Raw genomic sequence first — 26,642 nt, forward strand, 5'->3', positions numbered from 1 at the left:
TCACATGTTCTGTAAACTGTAGCCCACACAGGTGTATTCCAAGGACACTGATTGGGAGGGGGGTGGGGTCAGGAACTTAGCAAAACCCCAGTATGGAAATGTTGAAGACAAAGCAAAGCAGTACAGCAAGTGGGTAGAGTATGCAAGAATACGGTGCTCCCCCCTTACACAACCTGCCTTTGAAATCATGTAGTGCGGTATTAAAGTCCTGATCCCACATGCTGTCTTTCCCAAGATTGTCAGTGAATGCTACAGATGTCCCGAGCTCTACCCGGGTGTCCTTGGTACCAACTCTGGCTGCTGCTTCTCCAATGCACCTGTAGGTCACTGCGGAGTGGATCCTAAGATTGCTTGAGGCGTTTGAGAGGGGGCTCCAGTGAGGAGCAGTGAGCTGAAGCCAGGGAGCTGTATGCTTCAGCCACTAAATGGGGAAATGAGCCCACCATTGTCTTCCAGCTTGAGGTCTCAGAGACCTCGGAAGCATGAGCTGTAATGAAATGCAGTGCCTGGGTTTTCAGCTGCCCTGCAGTGTGCTGGTCAGCCAGGATGAGAGTCTGGGCAGCATTCTCCACGCAGAGGTCCCTGCCCAAGGCATCCTCGCACATGACCTTCAACCGATCCAGGCCGTACTTGTCTGCAGCTGCCAGCACAGCTTCTGCCATGCCTTGGAGGGCTGGTGCCTTTCCGGTGTACATGAATCCCATCATTGCCTCGAAGACTTGGGGCTCCAGATCGTGGATCTCAACGCGGTTTGTTCTCCTCTCCTCCAAGTCATGTTGAAACATGGCTCTGAAAACCGCAGAGCGAGCTGCTAAGATGGCCTTGTGAGCCTGGAACTCCTGGCCAGCTACCACCAGGCAGCAGTCTGTGAAGAGGGATTTCTCCCACAGCTCTCCTAACTCATCTGCCAACGTGCACCTTGGCGTCTGGAACTCTGGCTTCGTGCCCTCATCAGGGATGTCGAAGGTGTCTTTGACCACAGTCACCCGGCACCGGAGGCTCAGCTCATTGTCTTCCAGGAGCCAAGGCTCCCTGGAAAGAAGGAAATCTCGACGGACGAACTTTTTGAATCCCCAGTGTTGATGTTGCTGGAACATATAGAATCTTAGGCTCGTCATACCTTGGGTTTGCTCTCCTTCGGAATTGATGATCCAAAAGTGGAATTTTGCCCATACTGGGCTCTTTGGGCAGCTGAGCAACGATAGGTAAACCGACAAGTAATCCTGGCTTTCTTCATCGACCCCGTTCGGGTGTAATTTCAGACACCACTGGTTTTTGTCACTGGCTCCCGAGGAGAAGGTTGGGCTTTTAATGGCTTCGCTGCTTTCCCGCAGGAAGAAACGGAAGTTGCTTATGGTCCAACTGTAGCAGAATTCCAGGAAGCTGATTTCTGTGTAGCCCCAGCTCTGGCACTCGGCTGCCATGTCCGCGGACTTATTTGCTTGTGGTCCTTTGAAGGTTAACCTAGATACGAAATGAAGAAGTACGACTTTTCGTCTTCAAGCTGTGGTGTGGGAAGTCACAAATACACATATCTACAACACACACACACACACACACACACACACAAACAAACAAAATAAATAAATAAAAGAGCTAGACACTGATATTGGGTTTTGAGCTTCGAGCGTAAAGCAGGGGAGACAAAGCCACCAAGCCACTATCCCTTGCCTACCTCAGTCTCTCTGAGCTCTCCCCAAGCATCAGAATGCTTCCTCTCCTCAGACCCTGGAGATAATCCTGAGACTGAGACTGAAAAAACAAGACACCGCTCCTATGTTTTCTACAACTCTAGTTCAGTGATGAAGCACAAGAGCTCTCCTACCCTTTTAGACACGTTCCATCTCGGGCGTAGCCCTGCTTGTACTTGAACAAAGAGAGAACCATCTATCTGCTTTGTCTCCCGAGTGTTCAGATGAATGTGGTCTGCTTGGCTTCCATGCCTCACTAGTACAGCTGCTTTGCCATTTTCATCGCTCTAGGAATCCGTAAACTACCAGCATGGCTTCAATAAATCCTCCACCACTTATCGCCACAGATAGCTTTCAGATTTCTGTTTTCTGCTTCCCTCTCTGTTCCCACCACCTTGGGGCTGGAGAGTCGGGGATGTCTGAAATTTTCTGCCCGGACCCCAAAGTTTGATTCAGAGAAGACACTTTAAGCTACTTGGGAGAGTCACATCTCTCCATTTTCTTGTCTATATTGAATCTTGGGTCATACTCAGCTGTTGAATGGCTCCTAGCATTTCATAAATCAAATGTGTTGTACAGAGCTTCTCTAGGGCAGGAGGTTATATATAGAAGGGATCTCTGCCTGCATGAAGAAAAGGGATTCATTAAGAGGACCCCGGGCTGTAAGTCTAAAATGCAGTCCTTACTCAGTAAGGCTGGGGTGGACCTACCTTGTCTGCTGGTCTTCAGTATTTGCAGGAATTCAGAAAATCAGAAAATTGGTAGCTAATGCCAGTGAGGGAAAAGACTTCCTTCAAGGCGCAGAACAGTGGGCAAAGAGGAAGACCTTCCTCTGTGTAAGTCCCTTTATGGGCTCCTCCCAGAGGGCATGGCCTCATTAAAGCCCAAGGAGAGGATTAGAGGATTATCGGTCTTCTGGCCTCAAGATGAGGGTTAGGGTGGGTCTGTCCCTGGGTCTCCAATGTTCCTGCTGCAAGATTAGCTACCTAATTCACCTGCAGCGGAGTATTTCCCAGTGCAATGATCTCAATGTCAAGATGTTAGTTTATTGCACATGAAGTCAGGTGAGGAACCGGGAGTATCTATTGTGTCAAGTGAAGAAACGAAGATCCGAAACTCTTCTCGATCCGTTCATGCTGACAGAGTAGATTCCCGTTTCTCAATTACTCGCCAAATACTGGGCATTTCACTTGTTTTCCTCTAAGTTATTGTTCTCATATTGTCTTTAAATTTTTTTTTACACCTATGTCATTTTACATCCCAATCCCAGTTGCCTCTCAATCCCGCAGGAATGCCCACATTCTCCCAACCCCAAGCCCAATTCACTCATCTGGATGGGGAATTCCCACATGGGGAATCAGCATAGTAATTGACATCACTTGAGACCAGATAAAGAGTTTCCCTCCTATACCTAGGCTTAGGAAGGGATCTCTCCACAGGGAATTGGCTCTGTTTCCTGCCAGCTGTGGTGCCCAAAACTGCCCAAGACACCCAAATGTCATACATACTCCCGAGGCCAAGTTCAGTCTTCAGTTTTAGGAAGCTCTCCAGCTGGCAGCCCTTAGGCAGTGACCTCCCACTCGAATCTTGCTTGGGTCTGCTGTTTCTTTGTGTATCCAGGCCAAGGCCTTTCTTTACCCGCCTTGCTCACTTTATCTCTCCTCCTCCTTCTGTAAGACTGGACTGCAGGAGATTGGCCTGTGCTTAGCTGTGCTTCTCTTCATCAGATCCCATCAGGTACTGGATGAAGTTTCGACATTGACAAAGAAGGGAGTCATCAAGCTGATTACAAGGCAAGGGCAGTTAAGACACCCTATCCCCTGAGGCTTAGGTTCTGAGCAGGGCTCTGCATTGTGGATTCATTGGAATTTCCCGAGAGCCTGGGCTCGGTTTCACCCCCAAAACATCTCCCTCCTTCTATCGAGGTATCCCTTCTCTTGCTCAGTTCCTCTCTTGCCTTGCCCCAAGTTGAAATCCCCAGACCCTCCTGATCTACACTCTGCTCCCCCTTTCCCCTGTGCACTCCCCTAACACCCTTGGGCCTATTTCACTCAGGAGATCTTGTCCATTTCCACATTCTGGGCAGGGAGTGTACAAGTAGGGCTGTCTTAAGGCCCTCCTACTTTCCTGGCTTCTCTGTGTTTGTGGAGTATAGGCTGCTTGGCCTTGGCTTGTCTTCTTGTGAGTGAATTCACGAGATACAGAGCTAAGCAGAGAATTCCAACACAAGAACCTCAGAGGACCAAAAGGCCAATAAGGAAGCGATCAGGATCCAAGATCCTGAGCCATCAGAGAAATCCAAATCAAACGTCCTCTCAGATATCATCTTACACTTACGCTGGAGAGGTTGTGCAGTAAGGTGAGCACTGCTCCACTGCTGGTGGGAGCACAAACTTGTACTGCCACTGTGGAAGTCTGGATAAGCATTTCTGGAGAAGGGGAAATGGATCTAACTCAAGGCATAGCAGTAGTGCTCTTGGGCATATGCCCACAGGATGCACAGACACACCATACAGCATCAGCATGTGTAAAAGCCAGACCCCGAAAACAACCTAATTGCCCCTCAAGGGAAGAATGGACTGGGAAAATGTGGTACATGTAAACAATGGAGTGACCCTCAGTGGGAAACTTTAAGTGCAATGGAAGGGGAATGGGCACTTTGGAGCCTGGTGTGACTCTTAGGATGCTTCCCAAACTGCCACTACCTAGCACAGTTGAATGGACTAAAGCGGCCGTTAGCTAACAGAAACAGCATGGAAAACACATACTGATTGTACAATTTTTATTCACAATATATATAGCCTTTGGTGAACAGTGATGCATACAACCACACAGATAGAGAGAGGGCTTCAATCCTCTGGGTCCCCAGTTGGAGATCACTGAGAAGTCAACCATGTATATCGAGAGCTGAACTCATGAACTACTCCTCTGCAGCAGAGTCAATTGCTTGGGCAGCCTACTAAAACCTCTGGTCTGATCGCCTGAATTTAAACAAGAACAAAAGAGAGAGAGAGAGAAGAAGAAGAAGAAGAAGAAGAAGAAGAAGAAGAAGAAGAAGAAGAAGAAAAGAAAAGAAAAGAAAAGAAATGAAATGAAAAGAAAAGAAAAAGAAAATGAAAAAGTGTCTTCTTGCTCATCCATGTCTCTTATGAGCAAATGTTCACATTTGCTTCCTCCTTTCCTCTAAATCCTAGATCACATGTTCTGTAAACTGTAGCCCACACAGGTGTATTCCAAGGACACTGATTGGGAAGGGGGTGGGGTCAGGAACTTAGCAAAACCCCAGTATGGAAATGTTGAAGACAAAGCAAAGCAGTACAGCAAGTGGGTAGAGTATGCAAGAATACGGTGCTCCCCCTTACACAACCTGCCTTTGAAATCATGTAGTGCGGTATTAAAGTCCTGAGCCCCCATGCTGTCTTTCCCAAGATTGTCAGTGAATGCTACAGATGTCCCGAGCTCTACCCGGGTGTCCTTGGTACCAACTCTGGCTGCTGCTTCTCCAATGCACCTGTAGGTCACTGCGGAGTGGATCCTAAGATTGCTTGAGGCGTTTGAGAGGGGGCTCCAGTGAGGAGCAGTGAGCTGAAGCCAGGGAGCTGTATGCTTCAGCCACTAAATGGGGAAATGAGCCCACCATTGTCTTCCAGCTTGAGGTCTCAGAGACCTCGGAAGCATGAGCTGTAATGAAATGCAGTGCCTGGGTTTTCAGCTGCCCTGCAGTGTGCTGGTCAGCCAGGATGAGAGTCTGGGCAGCATTCTCCACGCAGAGGTCCCTGCCCAAGGCATCCTCGCACATGACCTTCAACCGATCCAGGCCGTACTTGTCTGCAGCTGCCAGCACAGCTTCTGCCATGCCTTGGAGGGCTGGTGCCTTTCCGGTGTACATGAATCCCATCATTGCCTCGAAGACTTGGGGCTCCAGATCGTGGATCTCAACGCGGTTTGTTCTCCTCTCCTCCAAGTCATGTTGAAACATGGCTCTGAAAACCGCAGAGCGAGCTGCTAAGATGGCCTTGTGAGCCTGGAACTCCTGGCCAGCTACCACCAGGCAGCAGTCTGTGAAGAGGGATTTCTCCCACAGCTCTCCTAACTCATCTGCCAACGTGCACCTTGGCGTCTGGAACTCTGGCTTCGTGCCCTCATCAGGGATGTCGAAGGTGTCTTTGACCACAGTCACCCGGCACCGGAGGCTCAGCTCATTGTCTTCCAGGAGCCAAGGCTCCCTGGAAAGAAGGAAATCTCGACGGACCGAACTTTTTGAATCCCCAGTGTTGATGTTGCTGGAACATATAGAATCTTAGGCTCGTCATACCTTGGGTTTGCTCTCCTTCGGAATTGATGATCCAAAAGTGGAATTTTGCCCATACTGGGCTCTTTGGGCAGCTGAGCAACGATAGGTAAACCGACAAGTAATCCTGGCTTTCTTCATCGACCCCGTTCGGGTGTAATTTCAGACACCACTGGTTTTTGTCACTGGCTCCCGAGGAGAAGGTTGGGCTTTTAATGGCTTCGCTGCTTTCCCGCAGGAAGAAACGGAAGTTGCTTATGGTCCAACTGTAGCAGAATTCCAGGAAGCTGATTTCTGTGTAGCCCCAGCTCTGGCACTCGGCTGCCATGTCCGCGGACTTATTTGCTTGTGGTCCTTTGAAGGTTAACCTAGATACGAAATGAAGAAGTACGACTTTTCGTCTTCAAGCTGTGGTGTGGGAAGTCACAAATACACATATCTACAACACACACACACACACACACACAAACAAAATAAATAAATAAAAGAGCTAGACACTGATATTGGGTTTTGAGCTTCGAGCGTAAAGCAGGGGAGACAAAGCCACCAAGCCACTATCCATTGCCTACCTCAGTCTCTCTGAGCTCTCCCCAAGCATCAGAATGCTTCCTCTCCTCAGACCCTGGAGATAATCCTGAGACTGAGACTGAAAAAACAAGACACCGCTCCTATGTTTTCTACAACTCTAGTTCAGTGATGAAGCACAAGAGCTCTCCTACCCTTTTAGACACGTTCCATCTCGGGCGTAGCCCTGCTTGTACTTGAACAAAGAGAGAACCATCTATCTGCTTTGTCTCCCGAGTGTTCAGATGAAAGTGGTCTGCTTGGCTTCCATGCCTCACTAGTACAGCTGCTTTGCCATTTTCATCGCTCTAGGATTCCGTAAACTACCTGCATGGCTTCAATAAATCCTCCACTACTTATCGCCACAGATAGCTTTCAGATTTCTGTTTTCTGCTTCCCTCTCTGTTCCCACCACCTTGGGGCTGGAGACTCGGGGATGTCTGAAATTTTCTGCCCGGACCCCAAAGTTTGATTCAGAGAAGACACTTTAAGCTACTTGGGAGAGTCACATCTCTCCATTTTCTTGTCTATATTGAATCTTGGGTCATACTCGGCTGTTGAATGGCTACTAGCATTTCATAAATCAAATGTGTGGTACAGAGCTTCTCTAGGGCAGGAGGTTATATATAGAAGGGATCTCTGCCTGCATGAAGAAAAGGGATTCATTAAGAGGACCCCGGGCTGTAAGTCTAAAATGCAGTCCTTACTCAGTAAGGCTGGGGTAGACCTACCTTGTCTGCTGGTCTTCAGTATTTGCAGGAATTCAGAAAATTAGTAGCTAATGCCAGTGAGGGAAAAGACTTCCTTCAAGGCACAGAACACTGGGCAAAGAGGAAGACCTTCCTCTGTGTAAGTCCCTTTATGGGCTCCTCCCAGAGGGCGTGGCCTCATTAAAGCCCAAGGAGAGGATTAGAGGATTATCGGTCTTCTGGCCTCAAGATGAGGGTTAGGGTGGGTCCGTCCCTGGGTCTCCAATGTTCCTGCTGCAAGTTTAGCTACCTAATTCACCTGCAGCAGAGTATTTCCCAGTGCAATGATCTCAATGTCAAGATGTTAGTTTATTGCACATGAAGTCAGGTGAGGAACCGGGAGTATCTTGTGCTTATTGTGTCAAGTGAAGAAACGAAGATCCGAAACTCTTCTCTATCCGTTCATGCTGACAGAGTAGATTCCCGTTTCTCAATTACTCGCCAAATACTGGGCATTTCACTTGTTTTCCTCTAAGTTATTGTTCTCATATTGTCTTTAAATTTTTTTTTTTACACCTACGTCATTTTACATCCCAATCCCAGTTGCCTCTCAATCCCGCAGGAATGCCCACATTCTCCCAACCCCAAGCCCAATTCACTCATCTGGATGGGGAATTCCCACATGGGGAATCAGCATAGTAATTGACATTACTTGAGACCAGATAAAGAATTTCCCTCCTATACCTAGGCTTAGGAAGGGATCTCTCCACAGGGAATTGGCTCTGTTTCCTGCCAGCTGTGGTGCCCAAAACTGCCCAAGACACCCAAATGTCATACATACTCCCGAGGCCAAGTTCAGTCTTCAGTTTTAGGAAGCTCTCCAGCTGGCATCCCTTAGACAGTGACCTCCCACTCGAATCTTGCTTGGGTCTGCTGTTTCTTTGTGTATCCAGGCCAAGGCCTTTCTTTACCCGCCTTGCTCACTTTATCTCTCCTCCTCCTTCTGTAAGACTGGACTGCAGGAGATTGGCCTGTGCTTAGCTGTGCTTCTCTTCATCAGATCCCATCAGGTACTGGATGAAGTTTCGACATTGACAAAGAAGGGAGTCATCAAGCTGATTACAAGGCAAGGGCAGTTAAGACACCCTATCTCCTGAGGCTTAGGTTCTGAGCAGGGCTCTGCATTGTGGATTCATTGGAATTTCCCGAGAGCCTGGGCTCGGTTTCACCCCAAAACATCTCCCTCCTTCTATCGAGGTATCCCTTCTCTTGCTCAGTTCCTCTCTTGCCTTGCCCCAAGTTGAAATCCCCAGACCCTCCTGATCTATACTCTGCTCCCCCTTTCCCCTGTGCACTCCCCTAACACCCTTGGGCCTATTTCACTCAGGAGATCTTGTCCATTTCCACATTCTGGGCAGGGGAGTGTACAAGTAGGGCTGTCTTAAGGCCCTCCTACTTTAATGGGTTCTCTGTGTTGTGGAGTATAGGCTGCTTGGCCTTGGCTTGTCCTCTTGTGAGTGAATTCACGAGATACAGAGCTAAGCAGAGAATTCCAACACAAGAACCTCAGAGGACCAAAAGGCCAATAAGGAAGCGATCAGGATCCAAGATCCTGAGCCATCAGAGAAATCCAAATCAAACGTCCTCTCAGATATCATCTTACACTTACGCTGGAGAGGTTGTGCAGTAAGGTGAGCACTGCTCCACTGCTGGTGGGAGCACAAACTTGTACTGCCACTGTGGAAGTCTGGATAAGCATTTCTGGAGAAGGGGAAATGGATCTAACTCAAGGCATAGCAGTAGTGCTCTTGGGCATATGCCCACAGGATGTACAGACACACCATACAGCATCAGCATGTGTAAAAGCCAGACCCCGAAAACAACCTAATTGCCCCTCAAGGGAAGAATGGACTGGGAAAATGTGGTACATGTAAACAATGGAGTGACCCTCAGTGGGAAACTTTAAGTGCAATGGAAGGGGAATGGGCACTTTGGAGCCTGGTGTGACTCTTAGGATGCTTCCCAAACTGCCACTACCTAGCACAGTTGAATGGACTAAAGCGGCCGTTAGCTAACAGAAACAGCATGGGACCCACATACTGATTGTACAATTTTTATTCACAATATATATTGCCTTTGGTGAACAGTGATGCATACAACCACACTGATAGAGAGAGGGCTTCAATCCTCTGGGTCCCCTTTGGAGATCACTGAGAAGTCAACCATGTATATCGAGAGCTGAACTCATGAACTGCTCCTCTGCAGCACAGTCAATTGCTTGGGCAACCTACTAAAACCTCTGGTCTGATCGCTTGAATTTAAATGAGAAAAAAAAAAAGAAGAAGAAGAAGAAAAGAAAAGAAATGAAATGAAATGAAAAGAAAAGAAAAAGAAAAAGTGTCTTCTTGCTCATCCATGTCTCTTATGAGCAAATGTTCACATTTGCTTCCTCCTTTCCTCTAAATCTTAGATCACATGTTCTGTAAACTGTAGCCCACACAGGTGTATTCCAAGGACACTGATTGGGAAGGGGGGTGGGGTCAGGAACTTAGCAAAACCCCAGTATGGAAATGTTGAAGACAAAGCAAAGCAGTACAGCAAGTGGGTAGAGTATGCAAGAATACGGTGCTCCCCCCTTACACAACCTGCCTTTGAAATCATGTAGTGCGGTATTAAAGTCCTGAGCCCCCATGCTGTCTTTCCCAAGATTGTCAGTGAATGCTACAGATGTCCCGAGCTCTACCCGGGTGTCCTTGGTACCAACTCTGGCTGCTGCTTCTCCAATGCACCTGTAGGTCACTGCGGAGTGGATCCTAAGATTGCTTGAGGCGTTTGAGAGGGGGCTCCAGTGAGGAGCAGTGAGCTGAAGCCAGGGAGCTGTATGCTTCAGCCACTAAATGGGGAAATGAGCCCACCATTGTCTTCCAGCTTGAGGTCTCAGAGACCTCGGAAGCATGAGCTGTAATGAAATGCAGTGCCTGGGTTTTCAGCTGCCCTGCAGTGTGCTGGTCAGCCAGGATGAGAGTCTGGGCAGCATTCTCCACGCAGAGGTCCCTGCCCAAGGCATCCTCGCACATGACCTTCAACCGATCCAGGCCGTACTTGTCTGCAGCTGCCAGCACAGCTTCTGCCATGCCTTGGAGGGCTGGTGCCTTTCCGGTGTACATGAATCCCATCATTGCCTCGAAGACTTGGGGCTCCAGATCGTGGATCTCAACGCGGTTTGTTCTCCTCTCCTCCAAGTCATGTTGAAACATGGCTCTGAAAACCGCAGAGCGAGCTGCTAAGATGGCCTTGTGAGCCTGGAACTCCTGGCCAGCTACCACCAGGCAGCAGTCTGTGAAGAGGGATTTCTCCCACAGCTCTCCTAACTCATCTGCCAACGTGCACCTTGGCGTCTGGAACTCTGGCTTCGTGCCCTCATCAGGGATGTCGAAGGTGTCTTTGACCACAGTCACCCGGCACCGGAGGCTCAGCTCATTGTCTTCCAGGAGCCAAGGCTCCCTGGAAAGAAGGAAATCTCGACGGACGAACTTTTTGAATCCCCAGTGTTGATGTTGCTGGAACATATAGAATCTTAGGCTCGTCATACCTTGGGTTTGCTCTCCTTCGGAATTGATGATCCAAAAGTGGAATTTTGCCCATACTGGGCTCTTTGGGCAGCTGAGCAACGATAGGTAAACCGACAAGTAATCCTGGCTTTCTTCATCGACCCCGTTCGGGTGTAATTTCAGACACCACTGGTTTTTGTCACTGGCTCCCGAGGAGAAGGTTGGGCTTTTAATGGCTTCGCTGCTTTCCCGCAGGAAGAAACGGAAGTTGCTTATGGTCCAACTGTAGCAGAATTCCAGGAAGCTGATTTCTGTGTAGCCCCAGCTCTGGCACTCGGCTGCCATGTCCGCGGACTTATTTGCTTGTGGTCCTTTGAAGGTTAACCTAGATACGAAATGAAGAAGTACGACTTTTCGTCTTCAAGCTGTGGTGTGGGAAGTCACAAATACACATATCTACAACACACACACACACACACACAAACAAAATAAATAAATAAAAGAGCTAGACACTGATATTGGGTTTTGAGCTTCGAGCGTAAAGCAGGGGAGACAAAGCCACCAAGCCACTATCCCTTGCCTACCTCAGTCTCTCTGAGCTCTCCCCAAGCATCAGAATGCTTCCTCTCCTCAGACCCTGGAGATAATCCTGAGACTGAGACTGAAAAAACAAGACACCGCTCCTATGTTTTCTACAACTCTAGTTCAGTGATGAAGCACAAGAGCTCTCCTACCCTTTTAGACATGTTCCACCTCGGGTGTAGCCCTGCTTGTACTTGAACAAAGAGAGAACCATCTATCTGCTTTGTCTCCCGAGTGTTCAGATGAAAGTGGTCTGCTTGGCTTCCATGCCTCACTAGTACAGCTGCTTTGCCATTTTCATCGCTCTAGGATTCCGTAAACTACCTGCATGGCTTCAATAAATGCTCCACTACTTATCGCCACAGATAGCTTTCAGATTTCTGTTTTCTGCTTTCCCTCTCTGTTCCCACCACCTTGGGGCTGGAGACTCGGGGATGTCTGAAATTTTCTGCCCGGACCCCAAAGTTTGATTCAGAGAAGACACTTTAAGCTACTTGGGAGAGTCACATCTCTCCATTTTCTTGTCTATATTGAATCTTGGGTCATACTCGGCTGTTGAATGGCTACTAGCATTTCATAAATCAAATGTGTGGTACAGAGCTTCTCTAGGGCAGGAGGTTATATATAGAAGGGATCTCTGCCTGCATGAAGAAAAGGGATTCATTAAGAGGACCCCGGGCTGTAAGTCTAAAATGCAGTCCTTACTCAGTAAGGCTGGGGTAGACCTACCTTGTCTGCTGGTCTTCAGTATTTGCAGGAATTCAGAAAATTAGTAGCTAATGCCAGTGAGGGAAAAGACTTCCTTCAAGGCACAGAACACTGGGCAAAGAGGAAGACCTTCCTCTGTGTAAGTCCCTTTATGGGCTCCTCCCAGAGGGCGTGGCCTCATTAAAGCCCAAGGAGAGGATTAGAGGATTATCGGTCTTCTGGCCTCAAGATGAGGGTTAGGGTGGGTCCGTCCCTGGGTCTCCAATGTTCCTGCTGCAAGTTTAGCTACCTAATTCACCTGCAGCAGAGTATTTCCCAGTGCAATGATCTCAATGTCAAGATGTTAGTTTATTGCACATGAAGTCAGGTGAGTGGGGATAATATGGGATGAAAGGGCAAGTGGGTACTTGGGGTATTGAGAGAGGGAGTGATAGAAGAATGTATAGAGGGCGAGCGGGATGGAAGTATGGAGAGGGAGCTGGATATGATGTGCAAACTAAGAATATAAATAAATATAAAAAAAGAAAAAAGAAAAGCATGGAAGATAAATTTTTGCTACTTGCTTATGTCTTGTTAGTAAATTTGCAGGCATGCTTGCCTTCATTGGAACTATAGGCTTGTCCTTTAGGAATCCAGTATTTACTCAAAAACACCTGAGGCAACACAAATTATAGACTGTGCAATATTAGGGTTATGGAATTTCTTTGTACAACCAGTAATTTTTGGATTAGCTGGATCACATGGTGTAAGTCACTCTAATAATGAGCCACAAGCATTTTTATTGAGAGATTTAAATTCTTTTGTCTATTCGGGTATATGAATATGTGGTGGTGGCCAATTCTGACGGTCTTATTCTGTCTAATTATCTCTGTCTCTCAGTCTCTGTCTCCCTCTGATTCTTTGTAATTCTCTCACTTTCTCCATCTATCTTTGTCTTGGCCTATGTGCCTGTCTTTCTGTCTCTCGTTCTCTGTCCTTTCTTTTCCATTGTTCTTCGTCTGTCTCTTTCTAGGTAATTACCTAAGTTGTTCCACATATTTGTATGTATTTGTTTGCCTTCACCTGTTCTTATGTGATCTTGTCCATTTGTTTTCCTGTGATGACCAGTAGCGTTCCCTATTATGAGGACACGTTTGCTAACAAAATCCTGTAGCAACTGGTGTTGGGTACTTGAATAACTTCGATAATCTGTTAGATTATCCACAGAATTACCTACCCCAAATGAAGGCTCTAACTCTGTTATTTCTAAAATGAGAATTGTATGAAAAAAAAACAGTGATCTTGCTATTGGGAATCTCAGGTCTCTTGTGAGACACTGAGTACACTCTCTAGGAATATGGTCATGTTTTATTCCCATGTTAGAGAGAAACACCACAAGAGAGAATCTTTCTGGAGAAGTAGGCTTGGAATTGCTCAGTTGATTGAATCATGTCCTCTATGCTTAGTGGCCACCTTCAGGCATGATGAACAGGAGAGAGTTGAAAGATTACGACATTTTACAGGACATATTTTGAAGAAGAAACATCTGAAATTGCCCCTTCAATAACTGTTCATTAATTCTACTGGAAGAAAAAAAACTCCATCAATTTTATAGAATGCAACATATGACTTCAAGTTCAAAATTTGGAGATCACAGAAGTAATCTGAAAGACTTTAGTTTGCAGAGCAAGGATGTAGGAAAGGGGCAGGAGAATAGTTCTTACAAGCAGAATATAGAAATTCACAAAGAATGTACGTTGACATGTGTGGAAAGATCAGGAATTATGAGAACAAGAACTATTACTATGGTGATGGGGCTAGTGGTTATATGGTAGGCTGATCTTGTTAAATGGGGCTGATTACTGAATCATCACACCTTCGTGGAATAGCTGAGGTCTCTAAATGTAGAGCCGAGAGAAAGCCAGAATATAAAAGACTTTAGCTTGCAAAGAATAAAGGGATAAGAAGTTTCTCACAGGTCTTGTCCCACTACAAGGAAATAGGCCCCAACCTTGGAACAAATGGTTCCAGATAAACAGCACTTTCTAGGTCACACCTGGCCAACTGACAGTCTGGAGACTTTCCAAGGTACATTCTATGTTAATCCTTTGAAGAACATGACACACCTGGGTGATATCTCAAACATAATATCATACTTTGTACTCAATCACCTTGTACCCCATGCATGTATGCTGATTTGCAGTCTTTCTCTATAAAAAGAGCCTGAACCCTTTGAGGGGTGTGCAGCTTTCCCCAAGATTGCTGACACCAAAGTGCACACTCGTTCAATAAACACCTCTTGCTTGTTGCATCTCCTGGTTTTTGTGTTTGTGTCACGGGGCACTCCCATTTACCCAACAGGACCCCGGAATTAGGGTATTACCTGGTGAATTAAATTGATGAATTTTCTTATGTTGATCCATCTCTGCACCTCTGGGATGAAGCCTAATTTGTCATGAGGGATGATTTTTTGGATGTGACCTTGGATTCAATTTGCCAGTATTTTGTGGAGTATTTTAGCATCAATATTCATGAGGGATATTGGTCTGTAGTTCTCCTTCTTAGTTATGTCTTTCTGTAACTTGGGAACTAATGTAATTGCAGCCTTGTAAAAAGAGCACAAAACTAAGTCCAAATTGATCATAGACATCAACAAAAATCCAGTCACATTAAACCTCTAAGAAGAGAAAGTGGGAGAAAAAATTTATAGGAGACCACTTCCTGAACATAACACCAGTAACACAGCATTTGAGATCATTGGTTAATCCTTAAATTCCCTGTTAATGACACAGAAAGTTATGCTTTGTTCACAATCATCATAGTACCAGATAAACATGTTTAAGATGTTACTTCAGAGATTCAGAATTTTAGCATTAATGAATGCACTTTTAATGAACTGATATATGTCTGTCTGTGAAGAGTTTTCAAGAGCCTTTAAAATTCTGTGGAATTCACTGGTCCCAGCTTTTTGAGACAGGAAACCATTATGAAGAGGATAGAAGGCTGCAGGTGTGTTCAGTTCTCACCTCTGCCTTCACTCACTCAACCTCTTCAATTCGGTCAATTTCCCCAGGTTTTCTTCTAAGCATAGATTTAAAGTTGTGTTTCATTAAAATAAACCCTGAACTTCGGAAATATGCCCTTTTGAACTAAAGCCATAGCCTTTTGTTATGATACCTAAGTAAAAATTTATGTCAACAACTTAAAATTACCTGAATTTTTCTGGGATGAGGGTGTCAAGCTGAACCTGCAAAAGACCCTCCAGATATGCTAGCCCCTGCTCTAGCTTCAAGGAAATCAACTGCGTAAGAATTGGCGGTTGACTTTACTCAAGCATATATTCCATCATCTCTTATTACTTGTGGACACTTTTACAGTTTAGAACAGCTGTCATGTATCCTGTACTCCTGAAACATATCATCCCTCCATTTGGTGTCCCATCCACACAAGCTATAGGCTCAAGTGGGCACCTATACAGCAACTGAGTCATGCTTTTCAATATGTCCCAATGAAGGGCACATCTGCTCTCAAATCTTCCTAATTCACCCTTGTCTATTTGAGTATCCAGTGCACATCCCCTTTTCCTTCTTTCTGGCAGCCATTACTCTCCCCAAGGTTAGACCTGCTCATAGGTGAATAATCTGGGTCTTTTTGTTTGTTACATTTTTGGTCTTGGCAACTTGTCTTCTCTATTCCCTCAATGAATAGATATCTGATGTCTCCAGAAAAGCAGCTAACCAACTGCTCCTTCACCCATCCCGCCCTCTGAGCATGAGCCCAATGACTCATGATTCGTGAATCCCCATTGCCACCACATCCTACACCCACAGTAATATCCAGACTTTAACATGTTCCTATAAATATATGAAGTAAGTAATGTTTAGTTCGAAGCCCGAAATCTGCTCCATTTCTCTGTCTCTTTCCAGATCCTACCACTGGGAAAGCCCATCAAGTAGGAACTCTTCTCCCAGAGGGCAATCAAGGGTACCTCCTGAAAATCAGGCTCATGACTTCCTCTCCTTCCTGAGACTACACCAAAATGCTTTACTCAAATTGAAACCTGTGCTTCCATTAGGCTTGATTGGCTTATTATATCACCAGAGTTGCTCTCTACAAGAGGATCTTTTTACTTATCAAATAGTCAATGAGATTCCTCATTCAGAGGTGACAGACCAGGTGTTGGTATCAAATTACTCCAAAGCATTATGCAGAAACTGAGCAGAGTTTTTCTTATGGACCTGAAACTCAGGTGGTGCCATTCCTAAAGTTCACTAAAGACAATCTCATTTTTTTTTTTTTTTGAAATGCACTGAGAACACTGGTGTCTCAAGGTCTTCTCTCTGCAATCTTACTAAAAACTACAAAACTATTTTCAGGCAGCCTGATGTCGTCTGGTGTAGAGGATACTTTAAAAGTCAAAAGAGCCTATGCAGATGTGCAGTAGACTATAAGCGTCCACCGATGCATACCTAGACTACTATGCCCATCAATATTTTCAATATTGATATTGACGACATTCCACAATAAAGGCTAATATAAGTATTACTCCAGGTCTACAGCAAATGTTAGAAAGAAAACTCCATACTAAGGGGATTCAATACAACCATAAATAATGCAGGGAATAAATAATCTCAGAGCAATAAATGAAAAAGTAGGGGAACACATAAACACACAAACATAACAACATCTAAAAAAGGACATTTTCTAAAAGCAACCTGGTTTAAAAGCATTCTGCTTAGATTTTTAAACATATTTTTTTTACATATCTTTTAAAGTCCATCCTCAGCTTCATTTGCAATTAAATAATCATGTTATTTTCATTCATTCTTTTAGGAACATCTGTCAATCTGCTCCCAAATAAATCATACAGAGTGTAATTTTTTTTACAACTGTCCAGCCTTAGCTTGGGTTGTTCCTAGACAAGCATTCTTGACATAATTTTCACATCTACTTTTAGTCTCTAGACTTTGATATTTCTCTTACTTCTGTGTATCTTACTTTCCCTGGTACGCTATACATGGTAGTTTAATTGGGTGGCTGTATAGAAGGGTAGCTGGCCCCTGCCTACCACCTTTCCTTTTTCTCTTGTTCCTACCCTCTTGCAGATTTCTTCTTCTGTTATTTATACTCTCTGCCTACCAACACAACCTATCTCTGTCTCCTGTCTCACTATTGGCTGTTCAACTCTTTGTTAGAAGACCAGGTGTTTAGACAGAAAAAAAAAAACCTTCACAAAGTTAAACATATGCAACTTAAACAATAGTAATACACACTAAAATATTATTCTACAGCTGCCAGCAGCCCTGGATGGATACAACACTCCTCAACAATAAAAGGAACTCTGTAGGTCACATCATTCCCCACTAAAATTGTAATTCAAAGATATGATAAACATAATAAAATATCATGGTGTTGGCATGAATCAAATGGGAAGACTCAAATCTACATACAGGATCCATGCCATTCTAAGAGGCCTGTGCTGCCCCTGGGAACAGCGTGACATATGGTTTCTGACTGCTGTGAGGATTGTGTCTGGCTACATGACACTACTGTAGCCAGAGTCTTTCCCCAAATGTAAGTCTTTGGAGTTCTGATCAACATTAATGAACTGACAGGTAATCTTTGCTTTCTCAATCTGCTCAGTCAGGCACCTGTAAAACAGAATTACTGGTTTTCATTGGCTCCTGGTCAGAAAGTTCAGCCAAGTTCTTACATTAACAAATCACCCCTAGAATAACCACAATCCTTGGTAAACACTTAGCTTTATATTTTGGGGGTTATTAAAACCCCAAGATTCCCATATTCTTGATTTCCCTCAAACCACAAATGTGGTGGAAAATTAATTTTCATAATTTGATTCAAATTATAGGGGTGGAGGCCTTACTCTCCTTCACTAAGTGTCCTACCCATTTTGGCTCTCTTACTCCAGTTGTGTTATGTGCCTCATTCCTGGTCTAATTGTGTCTTTCTCATATACATAGATTACACTGTGGTAACCTCCAATCATCTCTAATAATTTGACAATGTAGCACCTGGAGTAGGCCTAAAGGACTTATTACCCAACCACTATAATATTTATAATATTTATAGTACACACATGGAGATCAATCTTTGGGGCCTAAATCAACTGGGAATCTTGGTTGAGAATAACATCTACATCTATGACTCCACTGTAAAATGTAAGGAGTTGTCAAAGGAGAACCAAAAGAGTCAGAGAGGAGGATACGTGAAGAAAGACAAAGACCAAGCCATTGAATCTGTTATGACCATGGTGGGGTTGAGGAAAGAATAATTTTTCCAATATCTAAAGTCAGACCCACAGTTCAGGGGGAGAAAATAATGATTCCCAATTAATCACTTTGCTTCTCTTTTACAAAATCTTTTCCAAAGTACAGATTATAAATGACACAGTCAGATGCAAGAACCTTCTTCCCCGTTGACATCCACATCTCCTTTTCCACATGAGCATGTGGGGTGGATGTCATCTGCTATGCAAACTGTAACTGCAATGACAGAGGAGTAATGGCTCTGTAGACCGGTGAGGCACTGAGGATGTTGCCTAAACCCCCAAAGCAGAGCAGAGGTGGATGGAGTACAAAAGGCTTCATCAAAGAAAAACACCATTGAATTAATAAAATAACTGTTAAAATTTTACACACTGCATATTGTCGTTGGTTAACAGAGATACATCTGAAAGACACACAGAGCATACCTTGAATGTCACACTCAGGAAAGGCAATACCAGAAATCACTCACTAGAAGTGGTCTTGATGCAAATAGCATGAGGAATTTTTATTCCAAGTGCACTGGAGTGCACAGTCATAAGACTGAGGACCTCCAGGGCAGAATTGATACAGTTTTCATAAGTTTACAACAAATCCCACACATAGGTCCCTCGGGTAGTGGTTTCACAAGCAGTTCATGCATTCAGGTAAGCAGTTAGGTAGCTGATCTTCTGTTATCTTACTAGGATATGATTATGTACTCAAGGGCTTGTCTGTGTAAACAGCAAGGAGCGTGAACTTGCCTATTTCCTGGCAGAGGACAGGGTCTGGAATTTGAATATTTTAGGGCTTTTTAGATAATATTTCTAAACTTTTAGCTTCCTGTGGTCATTGGCGAGTTAAGCTATATTTTTCCATCCTTACACATGCACCCTTACAGATAAGAGGTGTACTTCAATCATCTGGATCTCCAGATGGAGATGATTGAAAAGTCACACATGCATGATGAGAGAGAAACACAAGAACACTGATTGGAGTGGGCAGGGGGTCAGGAAGTAAACAAAATCCCAGTATACAAATGTTGAACAGAAAACAATGCAGTACAGCAAGTGGGTAGAATATGCTAGGATACAGTGCTCCCCCTTACCGAAGCTGCCATTAAACTCATTTACAACAGTATTAAAGGCTCGAGCCCCCATGCTGTCTTTCTCCAGATTCTCTGTAAATGCTACACATGTCCTGTAGTCTACCAAGTTGTCCTTGGTAGTGAAGCTGGCTGCTGCTTCTGGAATGCACCTGTAGGTTACAGCTGGGAGGATCCAAAGTATGATTTAGGAGTTTGAGAAGGGGCACTAGTAAAGAGCTGTGGGCAGAGCCAGGGAGTTGTATGCATCAGTCACCAAATGGGGATATGAGAAAAACATTGTATTCCATCTTGAGGTCTCAGAGACTTATGAGGCATGAGCTCTAATCAAATCCACTGTGCCTGGGTATTCAGGTTCCCTGTACTGTGCATGTCAGCCAGGATGAAAGTGTGGGCAGCATTCTCCTTGGAGAGTTTCCTGCACAGGGCATCCCCTCACATGACATTCATATGCTCCAGGCCATACTTGTCAGCAGGTGCAAGCACAGTATCTGCCATGCTGTCGAGGTCTGGTGCCTTTCTGGTTTGAGTGAATCCCATGATAGCTTTTGAAGACGTGAAGCTCCAGAACATGGATCTCAACGCGTTGTGCTCTGCTGTCCTCCATGTCATGTTGACACATGGAACTGAAAACCAGAGAGTGAGCTGCTAAGATGGCCTTGTGATCCGGGAACCAGGCATTAACCTGTGAAGAGGGAATTCTCCCACAGATATAGTAGCTCATCTGCCGTTGTAAACCTTGGCATCTAGATCTCTGGCTTTGTGCTCTGGTCAGGGATGTCGAAGGAGTGTTGGACCACAGTAAGTTGACTTCAAAGGCTCAGCTCATTGCCTTTAAGGAAGCAAGGACCTAGGACAAAAGGAAATCTCAAAGGATGAATTTTTTTAATCCCCAGTGGTGAAATTTCAGGAACCTTAAGGAGCTTGGGCTTTTCATGCCTTCGATTTTCTATCCTTCGGATCTGATGATCCAAAATTGGAATTTTGGCCATACTGGGCTCTTTGGGGACCTGAACAATGTTAATAAACTGACAAGTAATCTTAACTTTCTTCCTCGACCCCATTTGCATGTACTTTCAAACATCATTGGTCTTTGTCACTGTCTCCTGATGAGGTTAGGCTTGTAATGGCTTTCCTGCTTTCCCAGAGGACAAAACAGAAGGAGCTTATGGTCTAACTGAAGCAGAATTTCTGGAAGCTGATTTCTGTGTAGCCCAAATCTCGCCCTGACTTATCTGCTTTTGGTCATTTGAAGGTTAACCTAGATCCAAAATGAAGAAGTAGGACTTTTTTGTCTTCAACCTGGGGGGCACAAATATACATATCTACAACACAAAGAAAATAAAAGAGCCAGAGACTGATATTGGTGTACAAGCTCCAAGCTGAAAACCAGAGAGGCAATACTGCCAAGCCACTATCTCTTGCCTACCTCAGTCTCTAGGAGCTCTACCTAGCTTCAGAAATCTGCCTATCCTCATCTCCTAGATATAATCCTGATACTGACTACACATGACCCCACTCCTATGTTTTCTACCACTCTAGTTCTGATTTCAAGGGCTTGAACTTTCTTACTGATTTAGATTCTTTCTCTCTTGGTTGTAGTCCTGGGTGTACTTGAACACAGAGAAAATCATCTGTCTTTGTCTCCTGGGTACTGAGATGAAAAATGACTGCCTGGTTTCCTAGCCTCACTGGTAAGGGTCTTTTGCTATATTGATCACATTAATAAATATACCTAACCTATATACCACCACAGATAGCTTTCAAACTTCTATTTTCTGCTTTCTTCACTGTTCCCAAAACTATGAGGCTAGAGTCTCTGGTGTCTCTGAAATTTTCTGTACAGACCTCAATATCAGTTTCAGAGAAGACAGTTTAAAGTACTTGGTAGCATTACTTCCCTCCATTTTCTTGTCTAGATTGAATCTGAGGACAAAGGATACATACTTTAAGACAATCATACTAACTGTTGAATGGTTTCTAACATTTTATAGGTCAAAAAGAGATGTACAGGGCTTCTCTAGAGCAACAGAATATATAGAAGGAACCTCTTTCTGCATGAAGAAAAGGGATTCATTAGAAATACTCTGGGCTACCACTCTAAAATCCAGTACTTACGCAGTCCGGAATGTCTCCCCTGTCTGCTTGTCTTTTTTATATGCAGGAATTCAGAATATTACTTGTTAATGCCAGTGAAGGAACACACTTGCTTCAAGGTGAGTGCCAGTAGGCAAACATGACAGTCTTCCTCTGTTAGTGTCCCTTTATGGGCTCCCCCCAAGAGGGTGTGACCTCATTAAAGATCAACGTAAGGTGCCCTGACCTGTGGGGCAGTCAACGATGAACTGGGAGACACCTAAGGGTAATGAATGAGAAGCACAACAACAAGTCCATATTCTGATCAAGCTGTAAAACTTCATTTTCTCCAGGGAGGCTTATATAGGATCATGGGCAGATTGTGGACAGGGATTTGCAATTGGGCATGCTGAAAGTGTGAGTAGAAGGAATGCCCTAAACTAATCTTTAACTGATGGTAAAACTGTAGCAGGAGTAATATCCTGAGCTATTTTTTAACTGTCTGTAAAGCTGCAACAAGAAAATTATCCTAAGCTATTCTTTAACTGGTTGTAAAACCGCAAGCCTGTATCTAGGAATGCTCTGCGAAACATTCTACTGGCTTACTTCTTAAGAGGCAAAAATTGTCTATTTCAGAGAAGTGAGGTATTGAGGATGGTGATGGTCCCAAAATCTCCCCACTCTAGTATAATAATAGAGATGAGCATCCAAGATGTTTCTCCAAGAGTAACTTAGGGCTGATGGTTGCCTGCCTTAGGATCATTCTGAGAGGCTCTCACCCATACAACTAACTGTCTCTGGATATCTTTGACAGCCTTCAAAGTTCCTGTCTTAATTGGGTGGAGGCTGAGAAATGTACCCGTGTTTTGCGAGCTTCCCCTGGGACAAAGATCTTCATTTTTATGTGAGAAGGTTCCTTCCTAAGTCCCCAGCTGGGGCTGCTCAAGGGTCTTGGTCTGAAGGCCATTTTGATTTAAGCTAAGGGTTAACTGGGAGCGTCAGGCGAATGTAACCTTCCCCATTGTCACCTTCACTCATGGCAAGCCTCTGATAGTGAATTTGAATTGGATTTGTGGCAAGGCTATCTATCTGTTGCTAGATAAGATCTGTCCAATGCCTAACAGCCCATGCGACAAACGAAAAAAAGCAATATATGACCCACAAAGGGGACCAGAATACTAGGCAATGAAGTGGATAACCAAGAGGAGGTAGAGAAACCATTTTTGTAACAGCTTTCTTGTTGCTTGCTCTCTCTTTTTCTTTTTTTCTAAACCTTCTCTAATTTTCTCATACTGTCCTTTACTTCTCCTGTCTTTCTGGTATAAAATCAGCATTCCTCCTTAAGGGCAGCACAGACAACTCCCTGCAGCAACAACAAGAGATCAAGTCCCTTCCTATTTTGGAGGATAACTTCGGGAAGGGAATCAAGGGAGACTGCAAGGTAATCTATACCCTCTTGAAGTCGCTGGACATCTTCGTTGATAGAGAAGCATAGTTCAGAATACCTTTTGCTGGATAAAACAAGGGAATAAATGCCTGTCCTAGCTCAAATGTCACCTAGGGTGAGGAGAAGAGAGATGATGAGGGCAGAAATAGGCTCTCTGCACTGCCTAGGGAGGGGATAGCAGTCCCTTTCCTCCCGTAAGGGAAGGAAGTCATTAGGGCAATAGTAAAGCAGGTGAGGAGATGTGTCTGCAATGTCCTTTTGTGCACCAGGAATACATCCTGGTTCCCCTGTCTGAGGTCCCTTAGACTGCTCAGTTAAAGGCTGAGACCCATATTCAGAGAGGACTGATTCAGTCCCATGCCAGATTCCCACCTATCAGTCTGGCGGCCCATTAGCTCCTCCTTGTTCAGGTCACCTGTCTCTGTGTTTCTGCAACCTAGTATGTCCTCTCCCTCTGCATCTGGATTCTAGTTTGACTCAGTGTTTAGATATGGGTGTTTGCTTCTGTTTCCAACAAGTACTAGATGAGGGCTCCATGATGGTGGATGAGTTAGTTGGTGACCTCACTATCTGGGAATGGCATTTATGGTAGCCTTTCCAATTGCCTGGGAATTTCAAGATTCCATTGTTTTTTTTTTTCTGCACAGTATTATTCCATTGTGTAGGTGTACCAAATCTTTATCCATTCTTCAGATGAGGGGAATCTAAGTTACTGTCAGGTTCTTGCTATTACAAATAATGTTGCTATAAACATATTGAAAAGGTGTCTTTGTTGCATGGATATGAATCATTAGAGTATATGATGAAGACAGGGAGTGCTGGTTCCTGTGGTAAATTAATTCCCATTTTCCTGGGGAACCACCATACTGACCTCCAAAATGGCTGTACAAGTTTGCACTCCCACCAGCAGTGAAGGAGTGTTCCCCTTTCTCAACTAAGTATTCAGCATAAATTGTCATTGGTGTTTCTAATTTTTAGTCATTCTGGCAGGAGTAGGATGGTATCTCAAAGTAGTTTTTATTTCCATTTACGTGATCGCTAAGGATGTTGAACACTTTCTTAAGTGTTTTTCAGCCTCTTTGATTTCCTCTATTGAGAAGTTATTCTTCAGTTCCATACCCCATTTTTTAATAAGGTTATTTGGTTTTCTGCTGACTACTTTCTAGAATTTTTTTTGTATATTTTGAAGATCAGCCCTTTGTCAGTAACAGGATTGGTGAAAATCTTTTCCAGGAGAGGTGAGTCTGGGCCCAATCGGGGTGGCTGCTCCCAGACAATCTCTCCCAACCCCGAACTCCCTGGATTGACCCGTGATCCCACTGCTCCTGTGTCCTGTCCCCATCCAGAGCACCCTTGGAGCTCTGATATACCCCCACCCATCCCCACTGTGAACCTGTCCCCATACCCTGTACCCTACCCGCTCTGGTTGAGCACTGGGACAGAGGGTAGAGCCAACAGTCCACTCTACTTCGAGACTACTTGGACCAAATCTGAACAAAGGAGACCTGCCTATCTACACTGGACCACCCGTAATTTCAACCTGCTTGGTCTCTGACCCCACCTGCAGTCCTCTGCTGGAGTTCGGACCCTCACAGGTATCTGTCTATCTCTACGGGTCTACTCTAAGTTCCTGCCGGCAAGATCTTTGACCCCCAAAGCAGGGCCTATGCTAAAGAAAGAGACCTCAGCTGGAGAGTGCCATTTTCCAGTGAGATCAGACTATCATGCAGAAACTTCCCAACTTTCAGCTCAGCCTTTGTCCTCTTCCACCAGCTAGTGGCATCTTCTACTGGATTCTCAGCCCTGACTCCATCCCTGGGTCCTCTTTGCAGAGAGACCTCCTATAGAACTTGGACCATACAGAGCTACAGATATTGAATCTCTGACCCACATAATACCACAGGGGAAGTACCATAGAGAGAGGGGGAGACCCCACCAACACATACTGGAAGAAGATATAAGAAGACTGCAATACAAGAAATCACCTAAAAACAGAATGACAAGCATGACACAACCAGAATCTAGGGAATCTACACCAACTAGAACAGAACACAACAACAAAGGAGAGGATATAGAATGGAATGACTTAAAAATTATCATCATAAAAATGATAGAGGCCCTCAAAGAAGATGTGAGGAAATCCCTTGAAGAAATGGAAGAAAAAACACACAAAAAAGTGGAAGAAATGAAAAAATTCCTTAAGGAACATAAACAAAGTAGAGAAAGCCAAGAAAAAACAATTAATCAGATGAAGGAAATGGTTCAAGACTTGAAAACTGAAATAGAGAAAATAAAGGCAACACAAACTGAATACTGGAAATAGAAAAACTGGGCAAATGATCAGGAACTACAGACGCAAACATAACCAACAGAATTCAAGAGATTGAAGAGAGAATATCAGGTGCAGAAGATAAACTAGAAGAAATAGATTCATCAACCAAAGAAAATTATAAATCCAACAAATCCTGAACACAAAACATCCAGGAAATGTGGGACACCGTGAAAAGGTCAAACGTAAGAATAATAGGCATAGAGGAAGGTGAGGAAGCCCAGCTCAAAGGTGTCGAAAACATATTCAACAAAATCATCCAGGAAAACTTTTCCAATCTGAAGAAGAATATGCCCCTGAACGTACAAGAAGCAGAAAGAACCCCAAATAGGCTGGAACAAAGAAAAAAGACCTCCTCAACATATAATAATCAAAACATGTAGCATACAAAATAAAGAAAGAATGTTAAGATTAGTGAAGGAAAAAGGACAGGTAACATAAAAGGCAGACTATCAAAATTACACCTGACTTCTCCATGGAAACACTCAAGGCCAGAAGATCCTGGATAGATGTTCTACATGTATTAAGAGAACATGGATACTTCCCTAGGCAACTATATCCAGAAAAACTCCCAATAAATATAGACGGAAAAAACAAGATATTTAATGACAAAACCAGATTTTCCCAATACTTATCTACAAATCCAGCCCTACAGAAAGTATTGGAAGGAAAAGTACAACCCAAGTAAGGTAACTATGCCCACAAAAATGTAGGCAAGAGATAATTCCACTACATCAGAAACCAAGGGTAAAGCAGTCCAAATATATTCACAATACCACTGCCAACAACAAACCTAATACAAACAACCATCAACAATCAATGGTACTTACTCACCCTCAACATTAATGGTCTTAACTCACCTATAAAAAGACACAGGCTAACAGAATGAATACGAAGACAGAATCGATCCTTCTGCTGCATACACGAAACATATCTAAGCTTCAAAGATAGATATTACCTAAGGGTAAAGGGTTGGAAAAAGAATTTCCAATCAAATGGAACCAAGAAGCAAGCAGGCATGGCTATCCTAATAGCTAACAAGTTAGACTTCAAACCAAAATTAATCAAAAGAGATGAAGACAGTCATTTCGTATTCATTGCTGGAGAAATCCATCAACACAAAGTCTCAGTTCTGAACATCTACACCCCAAATACAAAGGCACCCACATTCGTAAAAGAAACCCTACTAAACTTCAAAGCTCACATAAAACCTCACACACTTATAGTGGGGAACTTCAAAACACCACTCTAAACACTAGACAGGACCACAAATCAGAAACACAACAAAGAAACAAAAGAACTAACAGAAATTATGTCTCAACTGGGCTTAACAGACATCTATATAACATTCTTTCCAAACACAAAAG

General features: G+C 44.2%; 3 protein-coding genes across 3 annotated transcripts; all 3 read right to left on the bottom strand.

The window, feature by feature from the left end:
- Positions 1-341: 341 nt before the first annotated feature.
- Positions 342-1,424, bottom strand: LOC127213745 (speckle-type POZ protein-like). The gene has a single exon (XM_051174209.1). It carries the CDS (start codon positions 1,422-1,424, stop codon positions 342-344), a length of 1,083 nt encoding a protein of 360 aa, XP_051030166.1.
- Positions 1,425-5,226: 3,802 nt separating this feature from the next.
- On the bottom strand, positions 5,227-6,310 carry LOC127213746 (speckle-type POZ protein-like). Its single transcript, XM_051174210.1, is given in 2 exon segments — positions 5,227-5,943; positions 5,945-6,310. Coding segments are annotated over 2 exon segments (1,083 nt in total).
- A 3,738-nt stretch (positions 6,311-10,048) lies between these two features.
- LOC127213747 (speckle-type POZ protein-like) lies at positions 10,049-11,131 on the bottom strand. The gene has a single exon (XM_051174211.1). The coding sequence runs from the start codon at positions 11,129-11,131 to the stop codon at positions 10,049-10,051; it is 1,083 nt and encodes a 360-aa protein (XP_051030168.1).
- Positions 11,132-26,642: the final 15,511 nt, after the last annotated feature.

The sequence above is a fragment of the Phodopus roborovskii genome, unplaced genomic scaffold (assembly GCF_943737965.1).
Source record: "Phodopus roborovskii unplaced genomic scaffold, PHOROB, whole genome shotgun sequence".
NCBI classification, from domain to species: domain Eukaryota; kingdom Metazoa; phylum Chordata; class Mammalia; order Rodentia; family Cricetidae; genus Phodopus; species Phodopus roborovskii.